This window comes from Tympanuchus pallidicinctus, unplaced genomic scaffold (genome assembly GCF_026119805.1).
Source record: "Tympanuchus pallidicinctus isolate F22 unplaced genomic scaffold, pur_lepc_1.0 scaffold9, whole genome shotgun sequence".
Taxonomy (NCBI): domain Eukaryota; kingdom Metazoa; phylum Chordata; class Aves; order Galliformes; family Phasianidae; genus Tympanuchus; species Tympanuchus pallidicinctus.
This window is the reverse complement of record NW_026294813.1, coordinates 23,263,646-23,290,324: the sequence shown is the minus strand read 5'-3', so window position 1 is coordinate 23,290,324 and position 26,679 is coordinate 23,263,646. Positions and strand designations below refer to the sequence as shown.

The window sequence follows — 26,679 nt, the reverse complement described above, 5'->3', positions numbered from 1 at the left end:
GGCAGGTGCTGCAGCACAGCTCAGCCATTGCAGCACAGCTCCGGTGTTCCTGACAGCAGTTCTGCATCCATTTGGGCATTGCTGCAGACCTCAGGTGACCTGGTTCAGCACGCTGGCTGAAATTGCTCAAGCATACTGGCTGTGAGGAGTAAAAATATCTCCTGCTTTTTGTAAAAATAGAACACTGTTCACCTGGAGCTCGCCTTCCTTTTTTTTCTTTTCTTTCTGATGTGCTAAAAATACCCTGTAAACAGGTTTTGGTGAGCTCAGTACTCTGTTCCGAGCCCTTCTCTGCAGGGTTGGGCTAGGAGATGGGGGTCTGAGCCCCCCTCTGTGGCACTGGGCTGGGAGGTCTGGCCAGGAAAAACGTGAACACCTTGCCTCCAAGTGCTGAGGCCTAAGAGTAGGCAGTGTTATTGCAAAACATCAGATAGGTTGTGTTGTGTAAGCTGCGGGTTCCCACGCTCCGTTGTTCCTGCAGTACTCACTGCTGTTTGCTTCATCCCTGCTGCTTCTGGGACACATCCATGCCGTGTTGAGCAAAACCTGGCCCGGTGTCATTGTAGTGGCACAGGGCAACCAGAGCCCTTTAAGTGTAGCTTGAGAGGGTTGTAGTTACCCTGTGATGCTGTGCAGCCGTTCCCTGACCCTAAATGCCCCTTGGCTCCCAGCTGTTCTTCTTTCCTCCTCGTGCTTCCAGTGCTCATCTCTGCAGTTCTGAGATCAGTATTAGACAAAATGTGTCAATCCACTTTGAAATAAGTTGCTCCGTGCCATGCATGTGAAGAATTCTGCAGGGAAAGTAGGCAGCATTTGGCTTCATCCTGAGCTCAGAGCAGGAGGAGCTGCTCCATGCTGAGCTGCTGAACAAAGCTTTGGCTTGTGCTGGAACCAGCAAACAACAACCCAGACCTGCTGCCCTGAGCTGAGCAGAGTGGAGGTGCAGCCATGCCCTGCACCTGTGCTCACTGCGGCAGTGGGATCTGAGCAGGAGCTGCTGGCCGAGCTGCCCACACAGACCCCTGCATCGATGAGACCACACAGGAATCACAGTGAGGTGCATGATGTGCTGTTGGCACTGTCCCCAGCAAATCGCTTCAAGGTGTCCCTGCAGGACCTGGACTGTGGTAAGAGACACAGAATTGGAAGACCTTCCAAGGCCGTGTGGTCCAGCTCCACAGCTTTGGATCCTTGCTGTTCTGCATGCCTCCGTCATAGACACAGCTGCATCCCATGCTCTTCTTGCCCAGCTCTGCTGTGGGCTGCTGCCATCCGCCCACAAAGGAGAGCAGAAATCAACGTGGCTCTTCTGTGGGCTGGTCTGCCTGCCTTGTGCTGACAGACTTAGGGGTGCTCTAACGTCATCAGTCTTGCTCTTTATGGAAAATACTTGTGTTGTTTAAGCAGGTGAGCCATATTCTGTTTTGCTTTGAAACTGCAGAGTGCCACTGACTCTGTGCTGTAGCACAGAATTAAGGAACACTCTGCTTGGGTGCTGCTGCAGTTCCTCTGTGCCCAGCACACCTTGCTCCAGGTGGGTTTTCTCACTCGGGATGACAGCAGGCTGGGAGTTCAGCCCTGCAGTGTCAGTGAGCTCTCTGGTGCTGGCTGAATTCCTTCTCCTCAGTGGAAATTTACCTCGCTGCCTCCTATCTCTGCTTGAAATCAAAATTGCCTCTTCTATAGAGGGGAAGAAAACAACCAGCATTTCACGTTACATGTTCCCCAGGTGAAACACTAGATTGCTGTCCTTTCACCTCGTTGCCTCGGTGATGGAAATTTATGGCCTCCACCAGTGCAGCTTCCGTGTCCTGATCGGTGCTGCGGGGCCGTGGTGCAGCACTGAGCTGCAGGCTGGGCCTGCGGTCACCAGCACCACCAGCACCTCCGGTAAGTGCGAGTGGATGTGCAAGGCTGGATAGGCACCTGCCCCGCTCCAGGGCCTCAGGTGTGGGCAGTGGGGTTGCCCAGGGCTGGGTCAGCAGAGTGAGCAGCTGGAGAGCTGGATGTGTTGCTGCTGAGGGCGCTGGTTGGGGTTTGGTCACTGTTTCGTAGGTGGGTTGGTCAGCGTTTCACTGGTGGTTTGGAAGAGCGTACCAAATGCTCCATCCATCCAGTGTGCCATTGTTCCTTTCCACTTCGTAGGGCATTGCTCCAGTCCTGGTTTGCATTGATCCAGACCTGCAGTGCATTCTAAACTTGCCTGTTCATTTTTTGTACCTGTACCAATAATGTCAGCACCTCTCTTTTAATGCACGTTACAAACGTGTCATGGGATTTTCTGTCCCATGGGAAGCTGACTTCTAGTTTTTCATCTTCTGTCAGGCTGGATTACTGTCTGTCTGTGTTCAAGAATCTGTCTTTCGGGTGGCCCTGGGTGACGTGGCCATCGTGCCGTGCTGTGTGTGCACCAGGTCACCCCTCCTTGCTGTATGGGACAGAGCTGCACCTGGAGGATATGGGGCATGGTGTGGTGCCCCTGGTGCCAGCATCCTGAGGATTGGAAGGCTGCTTGGTTATTTATGTGCATGCTTTCGTAGGTCTTACAAATGGCTTTGCTTTTCAGAGTGCTTGAAGAGAAGAAATGTGTTCATTTAAATGCAGATTTTAAAAATGTGAATCATATGTATAAATACACGTACATAAGCATACGTATGCTTATACGAAGTCTCACAGGTCTGTAACACACCTGCATGCTATATTCCCTCACCCTGTTCCCCAGGTGCTTGGGGCCTGCTTGCTGTTGGTGCTGCTTTGCTGCACACTTGGCTCTGGTCTCCCTTGCACTGAGCTCAATATTGGTTCCCCCCACCCAGCTGCCATCTCCAGAACAGCAGCCTGAGCTGCAGGTGGCAGAATGTTGCCCCTGTAAACCTTTCCCACAGTATACGAGGAAAGTATGTAACCTCTGACATCTTCAGGGAGGCAGGATCGAGTAAACTGCGTGTTAATCATTGGGCAAAGCAGAAATGAATGGGTCTAGCAGGGGAACTCAACATAATGCCTGACCAAGTGCCTTATGGCATCCATCCCCACTGCAGCAGCTGCGAGGCTGAGGTGAGGGCTGTGAGCAGGGAGTGTGGATATGGCTCTGACAGTGAGGCATGGAGAGCAGGAGCACATCCTGCAGTGCTGCCAGCAGTGGTCCCAGAGTGTGGCGGGGAAAGATGTGCTGTGCGGTGAGCCCAGTGCTTCCCCCCCAGCTGCAGATTGCTTGGGGTGTGCTCCACCAAAGCAGGGAGGGCCCTTTGTACAGCCACCCAGCAGCAGTGCTGCATGCGGTGTAAAGATGGGCATGGCAGGTTGGACGGTGCTGGTAATCACTGCCAGCATCGTAGCACTGAAATATCCAAGGGCACTCTGTATGTTACTGAGGGCAAAACGAGAGGTTAAAGCTCCCACTCATGGCTTAGGGAGCCAGGCAGTGCAGGGTTCAGGCGTTCCTGTGTGCGACCGTGTAAGTGTGGCCACGGCTGCTCTCAGGGCTGTGCTGTCAGAGGGGAGTGAAGGGCCCCCGGAGCACCAGACTTCTTTGGGTAACTGGGGAGGCTCCGTGAGTGGTGTGGACTGGCTGCTTCTTCCACAGTGCTTTTGTGGAACAAAAAAAAAGCCTGGTTCCGTGTCCCCTCCCTGCTGATCCAGGGATGCTGGAGCCACCAAAAATGGGAGCTAAGGGACACCGCTATGGGATGATGAATGGCTCACACAGTTTTTTCAGTTAACGTGTTTTGCTGCCAAACAAATAGTACTAGTACTCTACTACTGGATTGATATCGGTGATGTTCAGACAGGAGGTCTTTCTGCTCCATGGCATACCACTGCATGTGAGACCCAAAGCTGCTTACCTGAAGAGGACTCCTGCGATTACAGTATTCTCTTGTGGCATAGCATCTCTTTCACTTTAGGATAGGCACTGGCCAATTAAACAAGCTTTTATAGGTTCAGCAGAAAAAATGGTTTGCCTTTGGTCAAGCTTCCAGAGTTTTGAGTGTTCGGGGGCAAGTTTTGATGATTTTATGTAGAAAATCATGTCATTTTCTTTAGTTTTTCGAACTCAACGCTTTCTGGTATAGATGCTTTCAGAGTAATATGTAATGTTGTGTAACAAACTGCTGACCTTCCCCACATCATCCCCGAGTTCCTGCGCTTTTCATGCCTTCTCCATCTGTCTGCTTACGCTGAAGGCTGCCGATGCTCTTCGTACAGAAGTTCTTCTGAAGGCTGATTGTTCTCAGCAGACCGAGGTTTATGCGCAGGATCAATATGTTTTATTACACCATTTCATTGGGATATATTTTGTTACACTGATTGCGGTTGTAATTGGAAAAAGCAGACAAGCTTTTGGACATAGATCCCTCTTTTCAGGTCAGCTCTGTTTACCCACTCTGAATGGTCTTGTTCATTTACTCAATTTGAAACCAGGTCCTGAACTGTGTGTTCCACCACATATCCTCCACCCTCACTGCACCCATGCTTTCACACGTGTGATCCAATAAGAGCTCCCCAAAGGTATTTCTTCTCCTTATCCTTCCAGATGTGTTCCCTTGTCCCTTTCTGTGCTGGGTGCTTCAGGTTGGAAGGTGATGACCTCAAGTTGCATCAGGGAAGGTTCAGGTTGGATATTAGGAACAACTTCTTCTCCCAAAGAGCAGTGATGCAGTGGCACAGCTGCCCAGGGAGGTGGAGGAGTCCCTGACCCTGTAGGTATTGCAGAACCATGGAGATGTGGCACTTGGGGATGTGGTTGCTGGGCATGGTGGGGGTGTTCTAGGGTTGGACTTTGGGATCGTAGGGGTCTCCTCAAACCTTGATGATTCTATAGTTCTGTGTAGGGATATAGTCCGTGGGCATGGTGGGATGGGTTGGAGTTGGGTTGGGGGTCTTGGAGTCTTTTCCAGCCTGCACACCAGACACAGACCAGCCCTTGCAGGGCACATCAGGCTGGGTACCTGTGTGCCTATACATGAGCACTTTGAGCTGTTTAAGTATTATTTAATCTGCAGACTGAATTCAGATGACATATAACTCAGCTGAGACATTTTCTGTGCTCCTATGCGACAACTTCCCTGGATATCTAGATGTTTGGATTAAAGTTAAAAGGCAGGTCAGCATTTTCTGAGTTTGCTGAATACTGTCGGGTGATGTAGGTGATCAGAGGCACGGCTTGTGGGCTGTGCTGGTTCCACACACTGACCTCACTGCAGAAATGCCTGGGTGGGAATGGAGTGAACTGCAGGGAGAGCTGTGTGTCTTGATGCCTCCTGCTGAAATCACTGTGTCTGTAAACCGTGCTCACTCAGCAGCAGTGAGCCTGGGTGCTCCTTAGCTGAAGATTAGCCCCGACTCCATGCTGAGAAGGAAGCAGTGTCTTTGGGGTTTGTATCTTCTGTCTCAGAGATTTCTGGTGTTCAGTGATGATGTCCTGCAGTCCCTTGGGTGTTCAGGAAACCAAACCAAAAGAGAAAATCTATTTTCTTGTACAGCCTTTCAAAGGAGGGTGAGCAGAAACCTGTGTCAGGTGTAATCTGTTCCAGGTCTCCCACTGTGTCTAATCAAGCAATTCTGTATCTAATTGTTATGGGCAGGCACTACTGCTGTGAATGTTTAACTCCTTCCTCTATCAAGGCACAGCACACTGGGGATAAGGGAAGAAAAAGGGGCACAAGAAGAAAATGTTCTCTGCCTTTCACGTGCCTCGCTCATTGCACACAGTGGGGGTGATGAAGGTGCCTTGCTGAGTGAGGGAAGGACTTTGAGTGTAGGTAGATGAGGCTTTGTTACTAATCGAGATGTTTTTAATGTAATTAAAGTGCTGTGTTTATTTCATGCTTCTGGAAATTTGAATGCTTACTTGCCAAAACATTTTTCCTGCTTAGTAAAATGCAGGGTTGCAGATTGAGAGCGCATACGCAGAGAGGGAGCGGGGTTTCTTTCAAAGGATGAAGTGTGACTTAAAGTACAGTTTTGAGAATGTGTTTGGATTGCCTGAAGAAGCTTCTGCTGTGTCTTGTGGACCTGCAGCAGAGATCCTGCAGCGTTCGGCCTTCCTCCTGATGCAGGCATTCTCTTTCCATACAGGTGATGCACTGAGCTGGTGTCAGTGCAGAAATGAGGTGTGCTACAGTAAAGCAGCACATGACATGTGAGGAGCATTTGTGGTGTAGCTGCTGTTAGAAACCCTTCTGTTGATCCCTCTTCATTTACTATCACAGCTTTTTATCCTTTGTTTCTCCACGAGGTCAGAGCTCTGTGGTTCTGATGGCTTTTCCAACCCTCCTCCTCTTACCAAAGGAATGCCCTCGATCCCAGTTTGCAAGTCCATTGCCTTTCGTCTATTAAAAGTAAAGGTCGGATGTATCCTGTAATCCAAATATGATTACTGACATTAACAGACTGAAGGAAAAAAGAGTTAAAACATTAAAAAATACAATCAATTCAATATGCACTGCTGTGACTCCACTGACACACTGCCTTGTTTTCCTGGCTGGTGGAATGCTGGGTGCTTTGGAATATCGCATCAGGGCCCGCAGGCCCACAGCTGCTGTTGGCTCTCCAAGGCAAACAGGGCAGGTATAGCATGACCAGGAGGTACCTGTGGGGGAGCGTTATTGTTTCCCAAATGGCCTTCAAGGAATGGAGTCTCAAATTACTGTAATTGAATCCCACGTCTCTCAGTTCTGGAGCGCTTATCAGGAGAAAAAAGCAAAACTGATAGGGGTGACTGCAGAACCTGTTTCTATAGAACCCCTCCCAGGTTGCATTTCAGTGGCCTCCAGGTAACAAAAATAAACAGGTCGAACTGAGAGAAGGCAAATAGTGTTGATGCCTGTGCTCCTCAGGAGCATCACGAGGGCACAAACCAAAGCCATGCCCACTGGGACATCGTCTGTCCTAGAAATACGTCCTGGTGGCAGTGCAGTGGGCAAAGTGCGTCTGCTGAATCCACCGCCTGCAGCTGAAACCGGTTTTTGGACACTGTTACCGAGCAGGTGGGACAGGTTTAAACCATTGCGTTCTGAGGACTTATTCTTGTATGTTTTTTTTAAGCCCTAGACGTCTCTTCCTGCGAGGATTATTCGCACTGTTGGACAGAAAGCTTACAGATATTTTCCCTTGTGTCTGAAGAGACAGACCGAGAGTCTGAGCAGAATGAATGAATGTGGAGAATTGATCACTTCAAATTTGGAACGGGGATCACTTAGGATTTGAAGATGCTTCGATAAGCAGTGCTTTCGTTGGGTTTTAATATTGTTATACTGTTATTACTATTAAGTTATTACTGGTATCTGGTATTGTTTTCTTAATTCCTGGTGCAAGTGGAAGCTCTTCGTGTTTGCTATTCTTGGGCAGATCAGTGTGTATCTCTTGCTGGGAAGGTTTTCTCCACCTAACAAAGACTTCTGCTATCTGAAGGCTGTGAGTTCATTCACAGGGTAACCTGCTGTGAACGGTTGATCTTCACAGTCATTAACAGGATAAGTATTAAACCTTCTTTCTCTTTTATTACCAGGAGGAGTCTCGTATCCTCAGGGTGAAAGTGGTGTCTGGCATTGATCTAGCGAAAAAAGACATCTTCGGAGCCAGGTGAGTGTTCTGCATGGAGTATTTCATGATTTTGAACAGAATAAACTTAGCAGAGCAGGGAAACTTACTGTCTAACTGTTGGTAAATACAATGAGAGCTCCTGTTACTTGCTCACAACTTGCAAGTTGCTCTTGCAACTTGCTCACAGTGCAAGTTATGCACTGTGTGCTGGCAGGACAGCTGTTAGTCACAGTGGGTTGCAGTTAGCAGTAGGTGACCACTCACAGCCCTTTCTGCCCCTGGAAGCTGCCATCTCAGTTCCTTGGTTGTGTGAGCATTCGCACTGCAGCAGTGTTTGCAGTATTGATGTTACTGCCAGCTGCCAGCTCCCATAATGCACAAAAGGCTGAAGGCCAGCAGCTCCCTCTGTCTGAATGGGAGAAAGCTCTGCTTTCCCCACTGGTTTGCAGGACTCTGGTGCCAGGTGACTGCACAGGCACTTTGAGTTTTATTGGACCCTTGGACATGTCCAGGTGCTGCTGCTGCAGTTCTTAAGGGTGGTACCTTGACAGGAGTGAGGCAATGAGAGTGTTTCCTCCTGGCCAGCCTGTGCTGCCCTACGTGCTGATGTGGAAGAGAATGCATAGACATCTCTGCAGACCTAGGGCTTTTCTGTTAGGTAGTGGTGAGTCTGGGCTTTATTTCCAGTTCTCTTAAATCATCCTGATCTCTGGACCTGGCACAAGGGCCAGGAGTTAAGTTTTTGCTGTGCATAAGGCAGTCTTCCTATGATAGCTTCTTGTTTGTCTGTATGCTAAAATATGGAGCAAACAGACTGACGTGGAGACTTTAGGCCAAAATAACAGCTGTCAAACAAGAAAACTGAGTTTTCAGTCTACCCTTTAAAGAAGCAGATATGGTCACTTTGTGTTTTCAGCTCTTCTGTTTTGAAATTATTAGTCATAGGCTTTAGGAATAGGTTTTCTCCCAGTCTGGGCTTGTTGTGCAAATAAAGATTTCAAAAGTTGAATCACAGAGTGACTGAGAGAGGCTATTTCTGAAGCCAGAAGTAGCCAGAAAACATTGTTGTTTTTTTTTCTGGAGGTTAATTGAGGTTTTTGGCATTCCTGCTGTCTCACGCTCAACTGTGAGGGAGCTCATTACTGCAGACACTACAATCTATTGACAGACATTTTTAATCACTTTGAAACCAGTGGTATCCAATTTAGCCCTTACTGAAATTACTCTAATTTCTGACTGTATCACAAGCAAGTAAAAGTTAAATCACTGTTAATTTTTTTGGTGAAATTTACAGCAGTTGCCTTGCTAGCTGTGTGCAGAGCACGCTAAGACAAAACTTTGTATTTTTGTATTTTAATTTTTTTCTCCTGAATGTGCTGTTTTATGTTGTGAGCTCAAGCAAAGTGCCAGCACACATGTAGCTGTCCTTAATATGTGTTTGCAGAGCAGACCCAAAGCCCTTCTGTGAGCAGTGTGCTGGGTCACACTGCAGGAGGAGTGCTGTTAGTAGGGCGCTGGGTTGACCTAGACATACTAATACAGATTTTTTATTAACTTGATATATTTAATTGGCTGGAACTTTTCTGAATTGTTTACAGAGCTTTAAATTTCATTGCTTCTTTGGAAGAAAGCAGAGCCAGTGGCTGGAATAACCAATCAACAAGAATTTTTGTGAACTTTTGTGAAACAGGAGGGGAGTCAACTCTTCACAGGGTAGATAACAGCAGAAAGTGGTTTTAAGCTGAAGGAGGGAGCATTTAGGTTGGATATCAGAGGGATGTTCTTTGCTATGAGAGTGGTGAGGTGCTGGAACAGCTGCCCAGAGAGGCTGTGATGCCCCGTCCATCCCTGGAGGTGTTCAAGGCCAGGTTGGATGGGGCCCTGGGCAGCCTGGGCTGCTGTGAAATGTGGAGGTTGGTGGCCCTGTGTGTGGTGGAGGGGCTGGGGATTCATGGTCCTTGAGGTCCCTTCCAATCTGGGCCATTCTGTGATTCTATCATATTTAGGGTGTTGTGTTCAAGAGGACTAAAATGTGCACAGTATTGATACAGGTACTGATAAACACGGAAAAAAAACAAATCTTTCAAAATGCAAAACCTTACAAATGTGTAAAATTCATGCAGAGTTCTGTTGGTGGGGGCCTTGGTCTCAAGCCAGCAGGACTTCCACAAAACTGAGAGTTAAAAACAGAAGCTGGGAATGTTTCTCACTTCAAGCAGTAGAAGTGAAACTAACAGCATCGTGGCTATAAACACAGTGAAATGTTTGTATTGCTGCGCTGGCGGGCTTTCAGTACACTTTCTTATTTGGCTGAAGTTTCCATCTGTTTTTTCTGTTTGCTTTAATAGCCTTGCTTACCTTGCAGAGATATTAAAGTTTCATGCTGATTGCATCTTTAGTGTGAGCTTCAATGTCGTTCCAGCGCTGTGGTGCAGGACCAACCCCAGTGCAGGACTGGGAGGAATGGTTCTTCCCTGTGTAGGAGTGCATTCAAGATCCCTAAGAAATAACCATAGCCATAAGTCTCTCTCCACGTGCTTCTTTTGTGCAGATGTTAATGCCTATATGCTGTTGTTTCCCATAAATAATTCTTAGGAGCAACAAATATCAGCTTGAAGGAGCTTGGTGGTGGTGGCATGGCTTTCAGCATGCAGCTATGGGTCTCTGAGGTGGAAGAGAGTATAACCTGATGTGGCAAGCTTGATGTGCTGGCTGCTGGATCTCTGGGACTGCTCTTAGTGGGCTCAGACAGGACGAAATAACTGAAGGATGTGGTGAGGGTGAATGGGCCTTGCACTGGGAAAGGCAAAACCCAAAAATGCCCAGCAGTGCATCCAGCTGCAGACTGAGACAAGGCTACTTTATGGGCTGTGCAGTCACTGTTGTCTCAAAGGGAAGTTATCAGTGCTGAAAGGCACAGCGGTGCAGCAGGCTGAGACCTTCAACCTGTGTGTGTGCTGTGGTTGTGGTGTACCCCGATAACAACATGAGGACTTGTGTGTGTTGTTCTGTCTGTGGGTACATTCTGGGTTATGGGTAAGCATGGCTTTGGGTCTTTTGGTCACTTTTCACATATGATAGCAATCTTTAAGAACAAATTCCTGTTCTTTGCAGCGTTCCTTTTGGGACAGAGGGCCACATGACTGCACCAAGTGATAAACTAATCCAAATATCACTTGAAGACCTTTTGGGACAGCACAGTACAGCCCAGCAGCCAGTGAGCCCTCAACGGCTCTGTTGCACAGCTCTGAGCTCTGGGGCAGGATGGCAAGGTACCACCCAGCTACAAAGATGAGTCCCAGCCCCTGCCGTTGTGTTCTGATGAGCCCCCCCTACCCTTCCAACTTCCCTTCCATGTCATCATGTGTGGTATGGAATATCTCTGGCCAATCTAGATAAGCTGTTTTGCTTCAGTCCCCGTGTGCCCCCCAGGCTCCTCACTGGCAGGACAATAGGAGAAACTGAGAAGATTGAAACAGCCTTGGCTCCACACAGCACTGCTCAGCCACAGCTAGAACATTGGTGTGTTATCAACAGTGTTTTTCTTCTAAAACACAGCAACAAACCAGACGCTATGAAGAAAAACAGCTCTGTCCCAGCTGAAACTAAAGCAAGCTGCCTTTCCTTACAGTTGTTAATCAGCTGTGCCATTAGAGAACAGCAGCTGCAGCCTCACAGGGTGCAAAGGCCATTTCTTGCCTGATTAAATCCAAGGGAAGATTTACAGTGTAGAGCACTGAGGAAAACAATTGCCTTCTTCTGAAGGCAGCAACAATAAAGGACCAGGTACTTCTGGTTTTTCTTCTTTGAGGCTCTTCTTGGCTTATGAAACCATTTTCATAGTAAATAGTGGTTTACGAGTGTTCAGAAATGATGAAATTTCCATCAGTTGATGGAAATTGATGGAATAGAAACTGATGCTCACAGTTCATTCAGGGCGTACTGCTGGACACAGCTATAAGTTCCCCAAGGTGAGGGCTTGGTGTGGTGAGCTCCTTGTGCAGCTGGGGTTGCTCCGAGAGCAGTGGTGGTTGGTGGATGGAGGTGGTTTGGTGTGCAGCTTGCCTTGTGTTCTGCCCTGCAACACTGCCAGATGTATCACATCACAGTGTATCAGGGACTGAAGCAACTGTACACTGGCTTTTTGAGGATTGAGCGTGTCTTGCATGCTTAACTCAGAGCAGTACTGCATTGCATTGTTCTTTGGTGCACTGGCACGAATATTTACCACCTGGCATATTCCGTATTACAATGTAAACATTACTGTACATTTATTTCCTCTTAATTCCCTCTCTAAACTTCTCAAACATTCTTAAGTCTTAATTCAGCTAGGATTTGTACTCTTGTGTGCAATCAAGTAATACAAATTATAACGTAATTAATCTTAATTGCAGAACATACCAAACAAATTATTGTTTTCTTTTTACTTGCACTCTACAAGGATGCCATGAGTGCCATCATGACCAGAGCTGCTCTCTGTGAGTCGCTGCACATAAATGCAGTTAGAGCATGAACAATTTGTGCACAATAAAAGGGCATTTCCTCTCCTGAATCCTGTATGTGCTCCCATACTGCTGAACTCTGGCTGGAAGCTCTTGTCTCACGACTCGGATTCACTTGCTCAGTAGCCTGCTGCAGTGGATGAATACATTTTTTTTTTTCCTGAAGGTACTTCCAATGTGGTTTTGATTTGTTTTGTCCCAAAATAGTGGGAAAGGAATGGGCAGCAAGGTTGTCCTTTTCTGGTTATAACAGGTTTATGGATTCTGAGAATGCCCACAAGGCAGCTCCTGGTGCCACTGTGATGAGTGAATAGTTTAGTATTGACTGGTGGAACAGATCTGCCATAACCTGCAATCAGCAGTGCTCTGCCTTTTACTCGTAAGTTTTTTTTACCCTTTTGCAGTACACCTTTAAACCACAATGGAGAAAGAGATAAAATACTGCATCACTACGTACTGTGTATCTTCAGTAACTTTTTAAGACTGGAATTCGTCCGCCCCAAAATAAATTAAAAATGCAGCGCTGGACTGGCTGCTGGGTTATTCAGCACAGTCCTGGCACGCTTTGTAAAAGCAGTTTCTGCATGCACACATAAATGCTTTCACAAGTAATAAAGTGAACGCCATGTGAGTAAATGAGAAGAAAATGTCTTCTGATGATTATTGGTTGTGTGCAGTAGGGCACTGGCAGATCACAGTAACAGCTTTGGGAAGCAGCAGCGTTGTGTAAAAGGGTCTATTTGAATTAATTACTTGCTGGTGCCTTCTAAGTCATGATGTAAGTGAGAAATGTGGCTGTCGGGAAGTGGAGAAAGGTGAAGTGCTTCACTGATAAAAAGCAGAGTGCTGTTGACTAGCAGGAAGCCGTGCTTCCAGCAGCACTGCGGCAGCTCGTTGTGGATCCCTCTGTGCTTTGTACCTGCACTGCCCTACATGCCCACCGCATTCCTCTTTCCTTTCTCTAGTTGGGGGGGAAAAAAGTGCAGATAACCACTTTTCCGCTGGTTTAATGGACTGAGAAATGCATTTTTCAAGGCAGTACAAATCTCCCCCTGGAGTTTAGTGCAGTGATAAGTGGCACAGGCCGGCTGCAGGCCTGCCCTCCTTTCCTGCCTGCTGTGTCTGAAGGCAGTGATGTCACTTAGCTGTGTCAGTGCTGGGTCGGTCAGGCTCCAGGCTTCTGGTGGCTCTTTAAACCACAGTGTGCTCCTGCTGGGAGGAATGCTGCTTGAAACCAGGCTGAATTCTTCGGTTCATGCGTCTTCTGTTATGCAGATTGGCAGTGGAAGCAGAGCCCACACCTGTGATTGTGCCTTGAACGTGGCAAAGAGAGCAGATTTTACCTTCCAGCTATTCTGTCATGCCCAGTGTCACTAATTCTAGCTCAGTTGGATGCATGCTGTATGCTGCGTTTGCTCGTGGAAAAGCTACACCCTTGGAAGACCCAACACATATGCACCGTTGGGTTGAATGTCAAATGGAGCCTGTTTTGTCTGTTGTTCCTCCTCTACCGGAGGAGACCGACAAATCAGCTGCAATGAGTTGCTCTCAGGAATTAACCCATGTTTTCGTTAATTAACCTGGCTGGTGCCAGCCCGGTCCTCGGCGCCCTGCCCTGCAGCGCTGCCCGGCGCTCCGTGGTGCGCCCCCTGGTGGATGCTGCGGCAAGCGGCCGAATAGGAACCTGCCGATATCTTGTGTTTTCTTTGAAATGATGGGCTGCATGTAAGAATAGATAGAACCCAGGCTGTTACATTGTGTAGAAGGCTTAACAAAAATGCTTTTCGACATCAACAATCAGTCCGGGGAGACCTCTTTATGGCCTTCCAGAATTTGAAAGGAACATACAAACAGGAGGGAGAATGACTGTTTACAAGAGTGAATAGAGTGGATAGTGATAGGACAAGGGGGAATGGTTTTAAACTGAGACAGGGCAGGCTTAGGATAGATATTAGGAGGAAGTTTTTTTACACAGAGGGTGGTGAGGCACTGGCACAGGTTGCCCAAGGAGGCTGTGGATGCCCCATCCCTGCAGGCATTCAAGGCCAGGCTGGATGTGGCTCTGGGCAGCCTGGTCTGAGGGTTGGTGACCTGCACACAGCAGGGGGTTGGAACTGGATGAGCACTGTGCTCCTTTTAAACTCAGGCCATTCTATGATTCTGTGATTCAGAAATCTTGCCAATGAGAAGTCCAGAGTTGTAGAGGCAGTTATGGAGGAATGTTTCAGAAGTGCTGAAGGGCATATGTTCCTGAGTGAAAACAGCATGTGTGCTGCTGAAGGAGTTCCAGGAGGTGGAACAGAGCTGGAGATCTCTGTGTGGCAAATCTTTCAAAGGACTGAATTCAGCAAAGCCACTTGGCCAGGTGGTGGAAAAAGACCTCCAAGATCATCAACCTATCACGTCAATTTATAGCATCACAGAGGTTGGAGAAGACCACTATGATCACCAAGTCCAACCATCTACCCAACCGCACCATGCCGACAGGCCATGTTCCTCAGTGCCACATCTCCATGGTTCTGGAATGCCTCTGGGGATAGCATTCAGCCAGATGGAGGATGGGTCCTGCTCAACAGCAGTCATCATACAGGGTTTGGGAAGGGCACCAGAGAACAACAGTGCTCACTATGCACAGCCCTATATGCACACCGCATTTCTCTTTCCTTTCTCTAGTTGGGGGGAAAAAAAGTGCAGATAACTACTTTCCTGCTGGTTTAATGGACTGAGAAATGTGTTTTTCAAGGCAATACAAATCTTCCCCTGGAGTTTAGTTATTATCAGTGGCAGTGCCACTGATAAGTGGAAGTCTTTCGCCTTGCTCAGCGAGCGGTACGCTCATTCTGTACCACTGCTCTGTGTGCAGTGCAGCTATTTATTTTTCTCACTTTCCAAGTTTCAGTGGGTCACCGGGCAATTCAGATTGGGTTTCACACCTTCATGTGCTATGGTAATTGAACAAGAACAAGCATCAAATAAGACTCTGAATGTTGCGATCTCACGTGAGCGCTCTGTCAAGCACTGGGGTGAAACTCTGCTGAGTTCCTGTTACCACCGTCTCTACTTCCCTTAGTGATGAGTGATTCAGCACTGCTGAATGTTGAATCACTCTGCTAAAGAACCGTATGGGGCAGGGAGCAGGGAAGAGTTTGTGGGCAATGCCTTCTAAATGACAGCTCGATACCAATGACAAACTGCAAGTGTTTGTAGTGCAGTGGAAACGAAGGTGTTATTTACAGAGCGGAGGGAACGGAACGAAACCAGCACAGAGCCACACCAAATCTGGACCAACTTGCTCCTTTGCATTCCAAAGGACAAAAAACTCAGAAGTTGGTTAGGGAGGCTGATGGTGAAGCACTGCGTGGTGAGGCTGTCCTGGAGGAAGGCAGCACGCTCACTAGTTAACTGAAATCAGATCTGGTCATTTTTTTTTTTCCCCTAAGCAAAACTGTTCAGAATTCTTATTCATTGAGGGTGTGTAGGTGGACATTCAGAGATGATGTCTGTGGAGCTGCTAGTCTGAGGCTGCTGTCTGCTGTCTCTTGAAAGCAGGAAGAACGCTCCAGATGCTAAGCAAAGCTCTAATAAACTGTTAGGAAAGAGGAAAATTATTAAATGCATTGAAATATTGTAAAAAAAAGGCAGGCTAAAATATAAAGAATTGGGCTGAGTCTTCTTTATATTCTGCCCTAGGAGGTGGATTAACCCGAAGGATTTGAGTTCAGCGCTTGTTTGCTATGTGTGTAGTGATTTAAATTTCATGATTTTATTTTGCCACAACAAAAAGCTTGAATAGAATTTGACAAAGGATTTTGTTTCTCTTACAGAGTAAGGAGTTTGTGTCTACAATTAGAAATCTTAAAAACTTGTAATATTTAAAATCCTGGGGGAAAGGTGCCCTCTGTCCTATGCTTGAAGTGTCGTGAAGTGTTTATTGCAAAACTTTTCATAGGTTCTTTCTTTGAGGGAAGATTGAGGTTGGACGTCAGGGGGAAGTTCTTTGCTATGAGAGTGGTGAGGTGCTGGAACAGCTGCCCAGAGAGGCTGTGATGCCCCGTCCATCCCTGGAGGTGTTCAAGGCCAGGTTGGATGGGGCTCTGGGCAGCCTGGGCTGCTATGAAATGTGGAGGTTGGTGGCCCTGCGTGTGGCAGGGGGTTGGAGCTTCGTGATCCTTGAGGTCCCTTTCAACCTTGGCCATTTTGTTATTCTGTGACACTATTTAGCTCAAGTTTAGAATTTGAAAAAAACATGACGCTTTTGAAAATTGGTGTCAAAACATGCAGCTCTTTCGCATTTTTTAGATTTCTTTTTAACAGAACTAGAGAGCTTAAAAAAATATCAGCCTGTGTGAAGTATGAGCTCGTTTTGAAGCGTCTGGTCCATCGGTACTGATCGTTTGAGGAGCCTGTCAGTAAGTCTCACCCAGTCCCAAGTGCGCCTGACTGTGTGGTTGCAGAATGGTTCTTCCCATGCTTTGTAGCTCCAAATGTCGATCCATTCCCCATCAGGTAACCCTGCTGGACGATCTGCATGCTGACATTTGTGTTGAATCGGCGAACAAGGCAGGAAGTGTACGCCAGCATTACTCATCAGTGCTCCAGTTGTACCTGTTAGTGAGACAAAACCAAGAGGGATCCGACGTGCGGAGGGGAGCAGCGGTGCGTGCAGGCTCACCCTGTGGAAATGCATTTGGACAGCAAAGCAGGTTCATGCTGCGTCAGCGCTCTGCTCATCTCTGTGCGTCAGACTGAGCACAGTTAAATAACAACTGCAGGGCAATGCTGGCAGAACTGCAGCCTGAATGGCTGCGTAGGGCCCTGGGGGTTTCTGTGTGCCCCCCTGCACCAGAAGAGCCCCCCAGCCCTGTGCTCAGCCCCAGTGGCTTTGGGGATGCTCCAAAAGAGACTCTAGCCTTGCACTTGCCAAAAAGAAATAAGGTGGAGAATAGATACTTCCTTGTGTAAAATCTTGACTTTTAGAAACTGCAGTTCAGCCTCATCTGAGATGTGGGAGCGTTTGGAGACTGAGTACAAGCCCCGTGGGGTGCAGGGGTGTGATTCTGGGGTTGGGGCAGTGGGTCTGTGTCACACAGTGAGGCTCCTGCAGTGCTCTGCAGTGGCTGGGTCTCATGTGGGGATGGAGTGAGGCATGGAAGAGCACCCTGATGTGGTTCTGGTGTGTTTTTGGTGTCGTTATGGTAGTTGGCAGCAGAGGGCACCAGAGAATGCTCTCAGGTTTTACCTCTCACCTGTACTGGGAGGAAGGTGGGTTTTCAGTCAGCAGTGTATTCTGTCATAAGTGTTCTATCTACTCCTATCTGTGGTGTCTGTCAGGATGCACTGGGTGCATTCTTCAGTAGCTGTTGTACTGTACTCTGATGTTGCTTGAGGGTACAGGATAATGTGGTGCAAATAATTTCCGTCGTATAATTGCTCGGCACGTTAGTTTGTGGTTGGAGAAATTGCAAACACATATTCACATTTAAAATGCTCCTCATTTATCGACAAAGTGAGTGCTTGTATTCAGCCGGTCTGTTGGGTTTGGTTTTTTTCCAGCTGCCTGGTATCTGTTACAGCCTCACATTCACCTGAAACTGATCTTAAAAGAGAAAAGAGCATATGGACAAAGTATTCTAGGGAAAGGCCTTTTTGTTCTAACATATTTGAGGCAGAGCTTCTGCCTTTTCATCCTCTAGTACTCATTACATGAAATAATTAAGTGGAATAGATCTGAGTGACCGATGGCTGACCAATGCGACTATGTCAAAAATGAGGAAGCTGCCAGAAGCGTTTTTCCTAAAGCTTCAGTGCTGCCAGTGAACTGGAGCAGCCAGGTCAGTGTATGTGTTCAGTGCCAGCAATAACAACTTCGAAACCACAGCAGCCAATGAGCAATGCTCTTGATGCACTTAAAAGGTGATATTTTGGTCATTTTCAAGGGGATTGGCACTTGGTTTTGCCAGCAGAAGTAACGTTGTTCAGTCACACAGTTTTTTGTGATACCCAGCTTTGTATCCTGAGGATGTGCTGAAGTGCTAAAGGAGCAACGCTTGAGGAAAGCAAAGCACTTGAGGGAAGCAAAGAGGTTTTATTCTGCAGCATTTCTGTTGTTTGTGTAGAGTGGAAAAGCAACAGTTCTGGTGTGAACCATGTTAGAACACTCTTCATTTGCAGGGTGGCAAATTAAGTTGCTTTGCAAACAAATATGGCTATTTTAGCACTAACTACAGCAGAAATGTGTGGTGGAGGGAAGTGAACTATAGATGCAGGAACTCAGTAATAACATTGGTGCTGCTCAATAAAAACATTAGTAATTCCAAATTTTCGAAGGCTTGTAAAAATGTACATAAATAAACATCTTTAAGAACCTTTTAAAGTGGTTATTTTCCACTCAGTTCTGCAAGTGCCTCTAAGATGGTTACATCTTGGAGCAGGTACAGATGCATTTGCTGCAGTGTGTGCTTCACAGAAAATACTGAGGAAGATGTATGGAAAGAAATGTGATGTCAACTCTTTACAAAGGTAGGTAACAGCAGGACAAGGGGAAATGGTTTGAAGTTGAGGGAGGGAAGATGGAGTTTGGATGTCAGGAGAAGTTCTTTGCTATGAGAGTGGTGAGGTGCTGGAACAGCTGCCCAGAGAGGCTGTGATGCCCCGTCCATCCCTGGAGGTGTTCAAGGCCAGGTTGGATGGGGCCCTGGGCAGCCTGGGCTGCTGTGAAATGTGGAGGTTGGTGGCCCTGCGTGTGGCAGGGGGTTGGAGCTTCGTGATCCTTGAGGTCCCTTCCAACCCGGGCCATTTTGTGATTCTGTGATCCTTCCCATAGATGTGTTGCCAGTAGGTGGTTGCTCTTTAGCAGTTATGTGTGAAGCTGGTAACTTTCCTCCCTAGATTCACTGAACACCTTTGTGTGAGGTGTTTTCACCACACTTTTATTAAGCTTACTGTGGGCTCTTGGTGCACAGAAAGAGTACTAAGAGAGCAGATACAATGCTGTAACTTCATGTCTTTGCTCCTTGTCCAATGGTTACCATTTGCCAACATGCCTGAGCTCCCCTACAAGGATTTCTGTGCTACTTACAAGTAATTGGTGGGGATAGGGAACTTATTTTCCACTACGAGTTCTGCACCTCAGGCTGTTTCCACACAGATGTGGGTGGAAGGTGTTTCGCCCCAGAGCCTTCTGATGGTAACACTGATCAGTACTTCTGATTAGCAGAAGTAGCACCGAATTTCAAGCGAAGGAATTGCTACTCAGTCTGAGAGAGCTATTGGCTACCGATGCACACACAAAGTTGAATTACTGCACATTCCTGTTTATGAACCACTTTTTTAAGACAGTAGTCACTGCTGAGTGCCATCGAGTGTACAGGAAGCTGGCAGCACTGTGTCCTGCAGGGGGGTTCACGGAGGTGATTGGACTGAAAATGAATGAGCTCACTAGCTCAAAGGTACGGGGCATCACCTGGCTGCAGCAGGGTGGACAGGAGGACCATGTCTGTGGATACAAGGGTGCCCTCCTGCTGGTTAATGGGAGCCAGTTTCTTGGTGTTTTCCAGAATTGGTTGTTGTGTAGCCTGCGGGGCTGTGCTGACCCAGTGTGAGTTAAAATACAGCAAGTTCTCTGTGTCTTTGTCATTGACTGTGAGTTAAAGAAACAAGTTGTCTTCCCTGTGTGTTTCCATTATGGGAAACCCTAGTGAGGGTGTAATATTTGCAGAAGGCATGTTTCAGCCAGGATGACTTTGTAGAGGAAGTTTCCTTTATCCCTGTTAATCTTTGTAAGGATAAACAACAGGATACAACTGCATCTTGGCCTGTGCAAGCTTGTGAGCTCCGCCTTTGAAAGAGTTTTTAAATAATGTCTTAATGATCCTGAATCTAATGGCACACAAATCATTACTTCATGCCGGCTGGCGCTACCTTAGACAGGAGAAGCCTCCACCAGGGTTCCTCCCTCCACGTGTTGGACACAATGAATTGTGGATTAGCCCTATTAATTGATTTTTGGTGGAAGTTTAACTAGGGAACTGTACCCACTCTCTGCTCTGTTCCTGCCCTCAGGCTGCTGGTTGTGGCAGGGTGCCAGGGTGCAGGCAGTCCTTTGCATGCTCCCTGTGCACGGCTCCTGAATTATGGGGCTTGCTGCTTGGGATGGGTGATGGGCACAGGCTGCCTTTAGACCAAGCACCTGTAATGCCACTGAGTGTGAGTGGTGCTTGCTTGTGTGGCTGCCCAGCTGACATTTCTCTTGCTTTAAAGCTTTTTCTTTTTTTTTTTCTTTTCTTTTTTCCCCCTGGGCATCTATGCGTTATTACATACTCTATAGATAGCATTCCTGTACCAGGGCAGGGGGAAGTGATGTGCTTCAGCCAGGAGCTTTATTTTGGACACACTGCCAAGAAGCAGCCCATCTGTCTTTCTTAGGGCTTCACTGTGAAATCATCATCGGGTGTGTTGAGGACAGGGCAGCAGACGGAGCTTTCAGTTCCCTTTTTTAGTAGACTTACTAGAACCACAAAGAGTGTGTGAGCATGTGCAAGCGCATTGCCCTCATGGTGTAACCTAAGGAGAGGGGGAGGCAGAAGCACAGCAAAAGTGCATGCTGTGTCCTTGCTTTTTCTTGCTGCACCTATGACAAAACTAGCTTAGGTGTTTGTTATGGCTTTAAGAAGTGGCTGGTCTATCAGATTAGTGCTTTCTGGGACACACAAAAGCAAGGTGCTGCTCTTCTTCTGAGAAGTAATTATATCACCAAACTGTTCTACCATAAATAGATGAATTAGAATTGAATTCAGTAATTTCTATCAGGAATCTTAGCATTGCATTTTAAGCTGTCTAGCAAGAGCAGAGGACCCCTGGGGGAGAGCAAAGTTGGGCTTTCCTGGTCTGTTTCTTTTCCAAGTGGCGTGAATAGGACTGTGGTTTTGGGCTCCTGTGTACTGTACCCTGAAGCTGATACGTGAAAAGTGCTGCTCTGAAGCTGTGTCTTTGTGAATATGTATATATGAGTTTCTATTTCAGTCAAGGCTGAATGAATGAACTGATGCGGAAACAGATCGATGAATAATAAATGCAATTACATTTATTTCTTTAAGCCACTGATAGTAATGAATTCTAGTAGGCATGTGGCATCTCTCTGAACTTAAATACGTTACCAAAGAAGTGAGCATAGGCTGGTGCATTGCTCATAGCATATGGAAGGGTTTTAAGAATGTTCTTTTGTTTGACAAGGTTTTGATTTCGGTCAAAACTGGATTTCCCCAAACTTCTGTTTTGGAATTGAAACCCGAGGCCAGGGTTGGTTTTCAAGAGCTGATTCTAATTGGATAATGGAAAATAATTGTATTGTTTTTCTACCAGCTGTGTGTGTTTCTCTTGTGCATCCAGTTTTTTTTGGTCTGGAGGGAGCCTGCTACTGTTGTTTAAATGTTCCTAATTGTGGACCTCTTCAAGGAATTCTGTGGGTAATGATCTTTGTTTGAACTGAATAACCTCCTCCTTTGAGGTAGATATATAAAACATGTAAAATCATCCTTAAGTACATAGAGGGGTGTGAAAACCTAAACCTCTCCCTACCCCAAAGTTCACTAATTTTTAGTATCACTACGTATCTTGGTTATCTTAAATTAGGCTTCAAAATTCAAATACACACTATCTATAGATTGATCTCAAACTTCTTTCCTTAGACCTGTCTCGAATTGTGTGGGATAATTTTTCGTGGTGTCTGTTCTCAATCTAAAACTAGGTTGGTTTATTTGTCAGCATACAGATTTTGCTTGTAAGTGGCGATCCAGCATTATGTTTGGGATCCATTTGTCTCTAGACCAGTTAGTTTGGGATTACATAAGAGTCCTGTGTTTGAGAAATGTTATTGAGTTCTGTGACCAGAATTGGAAAATGAATCATTTTAGGAGATCACGCTTCTTAATTGTATCACCTAGTTGTATGCCCAAGGAGACGTCTGTTTATCGAGCAGAGAGCTGAAGGCTGTGAAGTAGTTGGGTGGGGGAAATTACTTATCTTAGCACTGCACTTCCCTAGTCTTCCCTAGGCCCTTCTTGAAGTTGGAAAGTCTGATGGTGAACCTAATCAGAACCTCATGCAGCAATGAATAATAGCGTGCATGGACAAAGCTGAGCTCATCCTCTTGGTGAATTCTGATTGATGCTCATGAATCGTTTCTTTCTGATAATTCGCTTCTGCAGTCTCTTTCCTTAATTTGAAAGCAGCTGCCTTCTCTTTTACAGATGTAGCTGCACAGCTTTGACAGGCGACCACGAAGCCCTGTACACATAAGCTCTTCTCAAATCTATCTTAATACACGCAGTCTTATGACAAATAACCATCTCTGTAGCTAAGAACTTAATCTTCTGTGATGATTCATGGCACATTTCTTAACTCTAAAATAGGGAATAGTTTTCTTGGTTCGATTTAGCTTTTTCTCCATCTCCTGCATGCAAAACGCTGCCATTAAGCGTAATTCTGAGGAATGTGTTTCTGTTACTAGAAGCGCATGTGTGCATTTCAAGGTTTGCTTATTCATCCTATAGCTGCCTTCTTAATGCAGCTATGGAGAATGGGAATTTTGACTGTCACTGGTGCGATCCCAACTGAAGAGGTTGCTCTCCGCAGTGAGGATTGTTGCTGCTGTTGACTGTCCTTGTGTATTTGCCCTCCGAGCTGTTCTAGCCCATGCATGGCTTGCTGAAAGTGGCTCGCTCTGCCCAGGGCCTCTGGGACCATTTGTGGCAGGAGCGGGAGTGACTGCAGCAACAGACTATGCTGGGATGTGGTGACAGCTACCTGGGACAAGCTGTGGGTGGAAAGGTGCTCTGTGGAGAAGGATCTGGGTGTCCTGTTGGCCAGCAGGTTGGCATGAGCCAGCAGCGCACCCAGGTGGCCTAGAAGGCCAGTGGGTCCCCTGTGTGTGTTAGGAGGAGTGTTGCCAACACATCAAGGAAGGTGGTTCTCCCACTGGGGAGGCAACATCTGGAGTCCTGGGCCCAGTTCTGGGCCCTCCAGTGCAAGAGGGACAAGGAGGGAGTCCTGCAAAGTGCTGCTGGAATGCTGAGAGCCTGAAGCATCTCATGTGAGGAAGGACTGGGGCAGCTGGGTCTGAACTGCCCAGAGCAGAGAAGGGGATCTTATCACTGCGTGTGAGTATCTGGAGGGGGGTGTCAGGAAGATGGTGGGGCCCAACTGTTCTTGGTGATGCCCGGAGATGAGATTAGACGAGGGCACGAACTGAAACAAGGGAATTTCTGTCTGAACATGGGAAAAACCTTCTGTACATAGTGCTGGCTGCACAGATGCGGATCCAGGTGTGCTCGTGGCTGGAGACTGCACTACAATCTTCCTGGGCATGTGCTGAGCCAGTTTTCTAACCAGCAGAGGAGCTGTGGGTGGCAGACAGAGCAGAAAACAGCTCTGTGTCGAGTGTTGTGCATGGAGTTGGTTCACAGTGCTGTCTGCCAAGTGCCAGAGAGGACGCAAACTGAAGTTCATGTCTGCTCGGCTCGGAGTGCAGAAAGTGCTTACATCAATCTGCAAATCAGCATTAATATAATCACACAATGCTGTGGGATGCCATGTGGTGTTCAAACACTGGATTTTGAGCTTGCCTTGGTGCAGGGGCTGTGTGGAGGGGGGCCATGTCGGTGCCACCAGCTCCAGGGGTTGAGGCAGCTTCCAGGTCAGGGGGGTGCGATGGAGAAGGGGCAGAGCAGTGAAAAGTGTGAGGAAGAGGCCTGTGAGCATCCAGGCTGGAGAAAGAGGCACAGACATTTACTAGTGGGTTTTTTTGTGTTTTTTTTTTTTGTTTGTTTTGTTCTCCTTCTCTTCTCCTCAGCGTCTGGGTTAATTGTCAGTGTGTGGAAAAATACCAGCGCTCGGTTTCCATGGGCGTCGGGGAGGGTGGGATTAGTGCCTGTGAAATACTGCAATACCATGGAAATTGGAGCCTGAGAGCAGGCTGTGAGGAAATTAATCATTCCATCTGCAAATCGAGGCTGAACATGGGTAAAACACATGGCTGGGGTGAGGTAACCCTGTCCACATGTAGCCAGCAAAGGTGCAGCCGTCACAGCTGTGTCCCTGTGGACATCCTCTGGCATCCTTGTGGTGGGTGGGGGAGAAGGGCCAGACAGCTTTGTACAGGTGTTGCTTCTCGTTGAAATAGATGGTGCTGTAGTTCGAAGAAACTGATGGTGTGAGTGTGGTTACAGCAGCAGTGGTTGGGGCACTGCTTCTGACATGGCCAGGCGGAGATGCTGGCTGGGGGAAGGGGCAACCATCAGAGTGCTGCTGCCTGGGCCGCACTTCACTGCCCTGGCATAGCAGTCAGTATTGTACTCTATTGTTTACTAGTAATTCCTTTTTAATTAAGTAATTTCCCCTGGCACCCACAAATGCTGGTTTCTGGGAACTTTCGGCAACTTAGGATTGGTGTCCACTGTGTCTGTGGAAAGCAATTTAATAGAACTGCAGTCTGAAAGGAAAATTAATTAAACTGCAGTCTCGGAATCTATTTTGTAGGTAGCAAATGAGTGCTGCCTTTAATTGGTAGCTGTGTTTGTGTCAGGAGAAAAAGCTGCCTTTCCTCAGGTGAGGGTTGTGTTCTGTTCAAGCGCTGTGCAGTAATGTGGCCACTGCCATTGTACAGCACAACCCAAGAACTGTGAAGGTTGTGTTCAGAATTTAACTGCAGTGGGAGTGCCATTCATTTTAGGAATTCTTAGTTTATATCTCCACACACATTCTCTGTGTCTGTGTATGTAAAGACAAGGTTTAAAATGTGTTGTGTTGCACAGTGTAATGAGCTCATTTTTGATTCTTTGCTGCATTATGCTGTCATTCGTTCTGGTATTCAGTATAATGAATTTGACATCTCTGATTTGTGTGTAATTCATCTCCATTGATTATCTGTTATGTTTTGTGTGTTTTTGCATTCTGTCAATATGGCTTATACCATGACCCAGTAGAGTAACACTGTGTTGTGTTTTATGCTGCAGAACAGTGAGTCCAGTCTGACGAACAACCTCAGTGCTGTTCATGGACACTTTCCTACACAGAAAACAATGCCATGGAGGGAAAGGAGTAGCTTCCGCAACCCTGTTCTTTTCATTTGTTAACCAGAAAGTGTGACCAATGTCAGCTGGGGATGAGTTGAAGGGAAGAGCACTGGATCTGGCTGAGGACTGGGGGAACTGTGAGCGCATTTCTCATTGCTGGGTCAATTCTGCATGCACCAGCGTGTGCTGCTCACTGCTGGGGGTGCTGGAAGGTGATGTGGGTAACAAGGAGCAGGCACAGTTAGCTGTGCAGCTGTGTCTGAGGCAGTGCAGAGAGCCACAGGTGCGGGTGAAGCTGCTGGAAGATCTCTTGGTTCCTTTAACTTGCCTGCATCTTGCGCTTGACTTGGCTCCATAAAAACTGGTTATGTGACTGGTTATGACTCAATTTGATACTGCTAAAACATCCATTTCTGGTTAGAGAAACACACAGCGTTCTGTGACCATGTATGCTTTTCTGAAATAGCTGAAGGCTGGACCTGCAGCTATGGGATCTCTGGTGTCATCGCTTCACAGGTGTTGTGTTTCATCTGCTGCCTTCTCTGTGGTTTGTTTTTGTTTGCATGGAGCATAACAAAGTGCAGTCCTTGCCTCTCTTGCTGTGTTCCCTGTTGTGTGATGTTCGTGGTTTCAGGGACACATTTTAAGACCTCAGTGTTGGAAGGTGTCCCAGTAGACTTAAGTATCATTTGGAATCCTCATTTAAATTTCTAATGATCAGTTATACTAGGTGGAGAGAATAAGCTGGTCCTTTATTTAGCTGCTTCATGTGACACTGTAATCTATAAGAACTACAGATTTGTAAATGTGTGTGTTAATAAAAGAGAGCAGCAGGCCTCTTTTTGAAATTCGGTGGAACTCACCAGCTTCTGTCACCTCAGAGGTCAGTGCTTCACTGTTTCCAACTGCAGGAAATAAGCCATGTTCCATCTGCAGGAAATAAACTCAGCAAGGCCCACCAGGCAGCAGCTGTGCGCTGCAGCGGTTCAGGCTGTGCTATGGCAACTGCACAACTGCTTTCCAGCAGTGTGTTCTTCTCTCCTGTTTCTTAGTGCTCTTCAACCTACGTGGTGGATTTGAATGGAACTGAAAAAAAAAAAGCATTAGATGAGACCTGTTTGTTCAGGTGAAGGCTTCTTTTGGGAAAGGAATGGGATTGCTGAAAAGAGCCCATCCTGAGCACCTGCCTTCCTCTGCTGTGAGGCTATTATTTACTTTCCCAGTGACTTCTTGCAGAAGAAGGCTTACTGAATATTTATAGATAAATGACAACCAGCTCCCAGTTTCTCAGTGGAAAGCCCATACTAACAGACTATCCTGAGTTTCCTTTTGTTATTTAAAACCTGTGAGTTTTGGATTTTTCATCTGAGGCTGTTGATGGATTGGTCTTCACAGTGATCTCCACCAGTGAATTCAAGCGAGAAAATGATGTGTTTCTCAGGTCAGCAGCCTTGCTGCAGGGCCAGGCTTTCCCTTCTGAGATGACAGTTTGCATTTGGGTTTACGTGGGATGACAGTTCACACCTGCAGTTCCTTCTCTGGCTGAGCATCACTGTCACATG

The 26,679-nt window shown here is 47.0% G+C and overlaps 1 protein-coding gene across 3 annotated transcripts in view; it reads left to right on the top strand.

Annotated features, from left to right (window-relative positions):
* NEDD4L (NEDD4 like E3 ubiquitin protein ligase) overlaps positions 1-26,679 on the top strand; it is a 133,809-nt gene that overhangs the window by 21,705 nt on the left and 85,425 nt on the right. For all 3 annotated transcript variants that reach the window (XM_052670045.1, XM_052670047.1, XM_052670046.1), the window contains exon 2: positions 7,511-7,584. In XM_052670045.1, the coding sequence (XP_052526005.1) occupies positions 7,511-7,584 (74 nt within the window). The remainder of the gene's footprint in view (positions 1-7,510; positions 7,585-26,679) is intronic.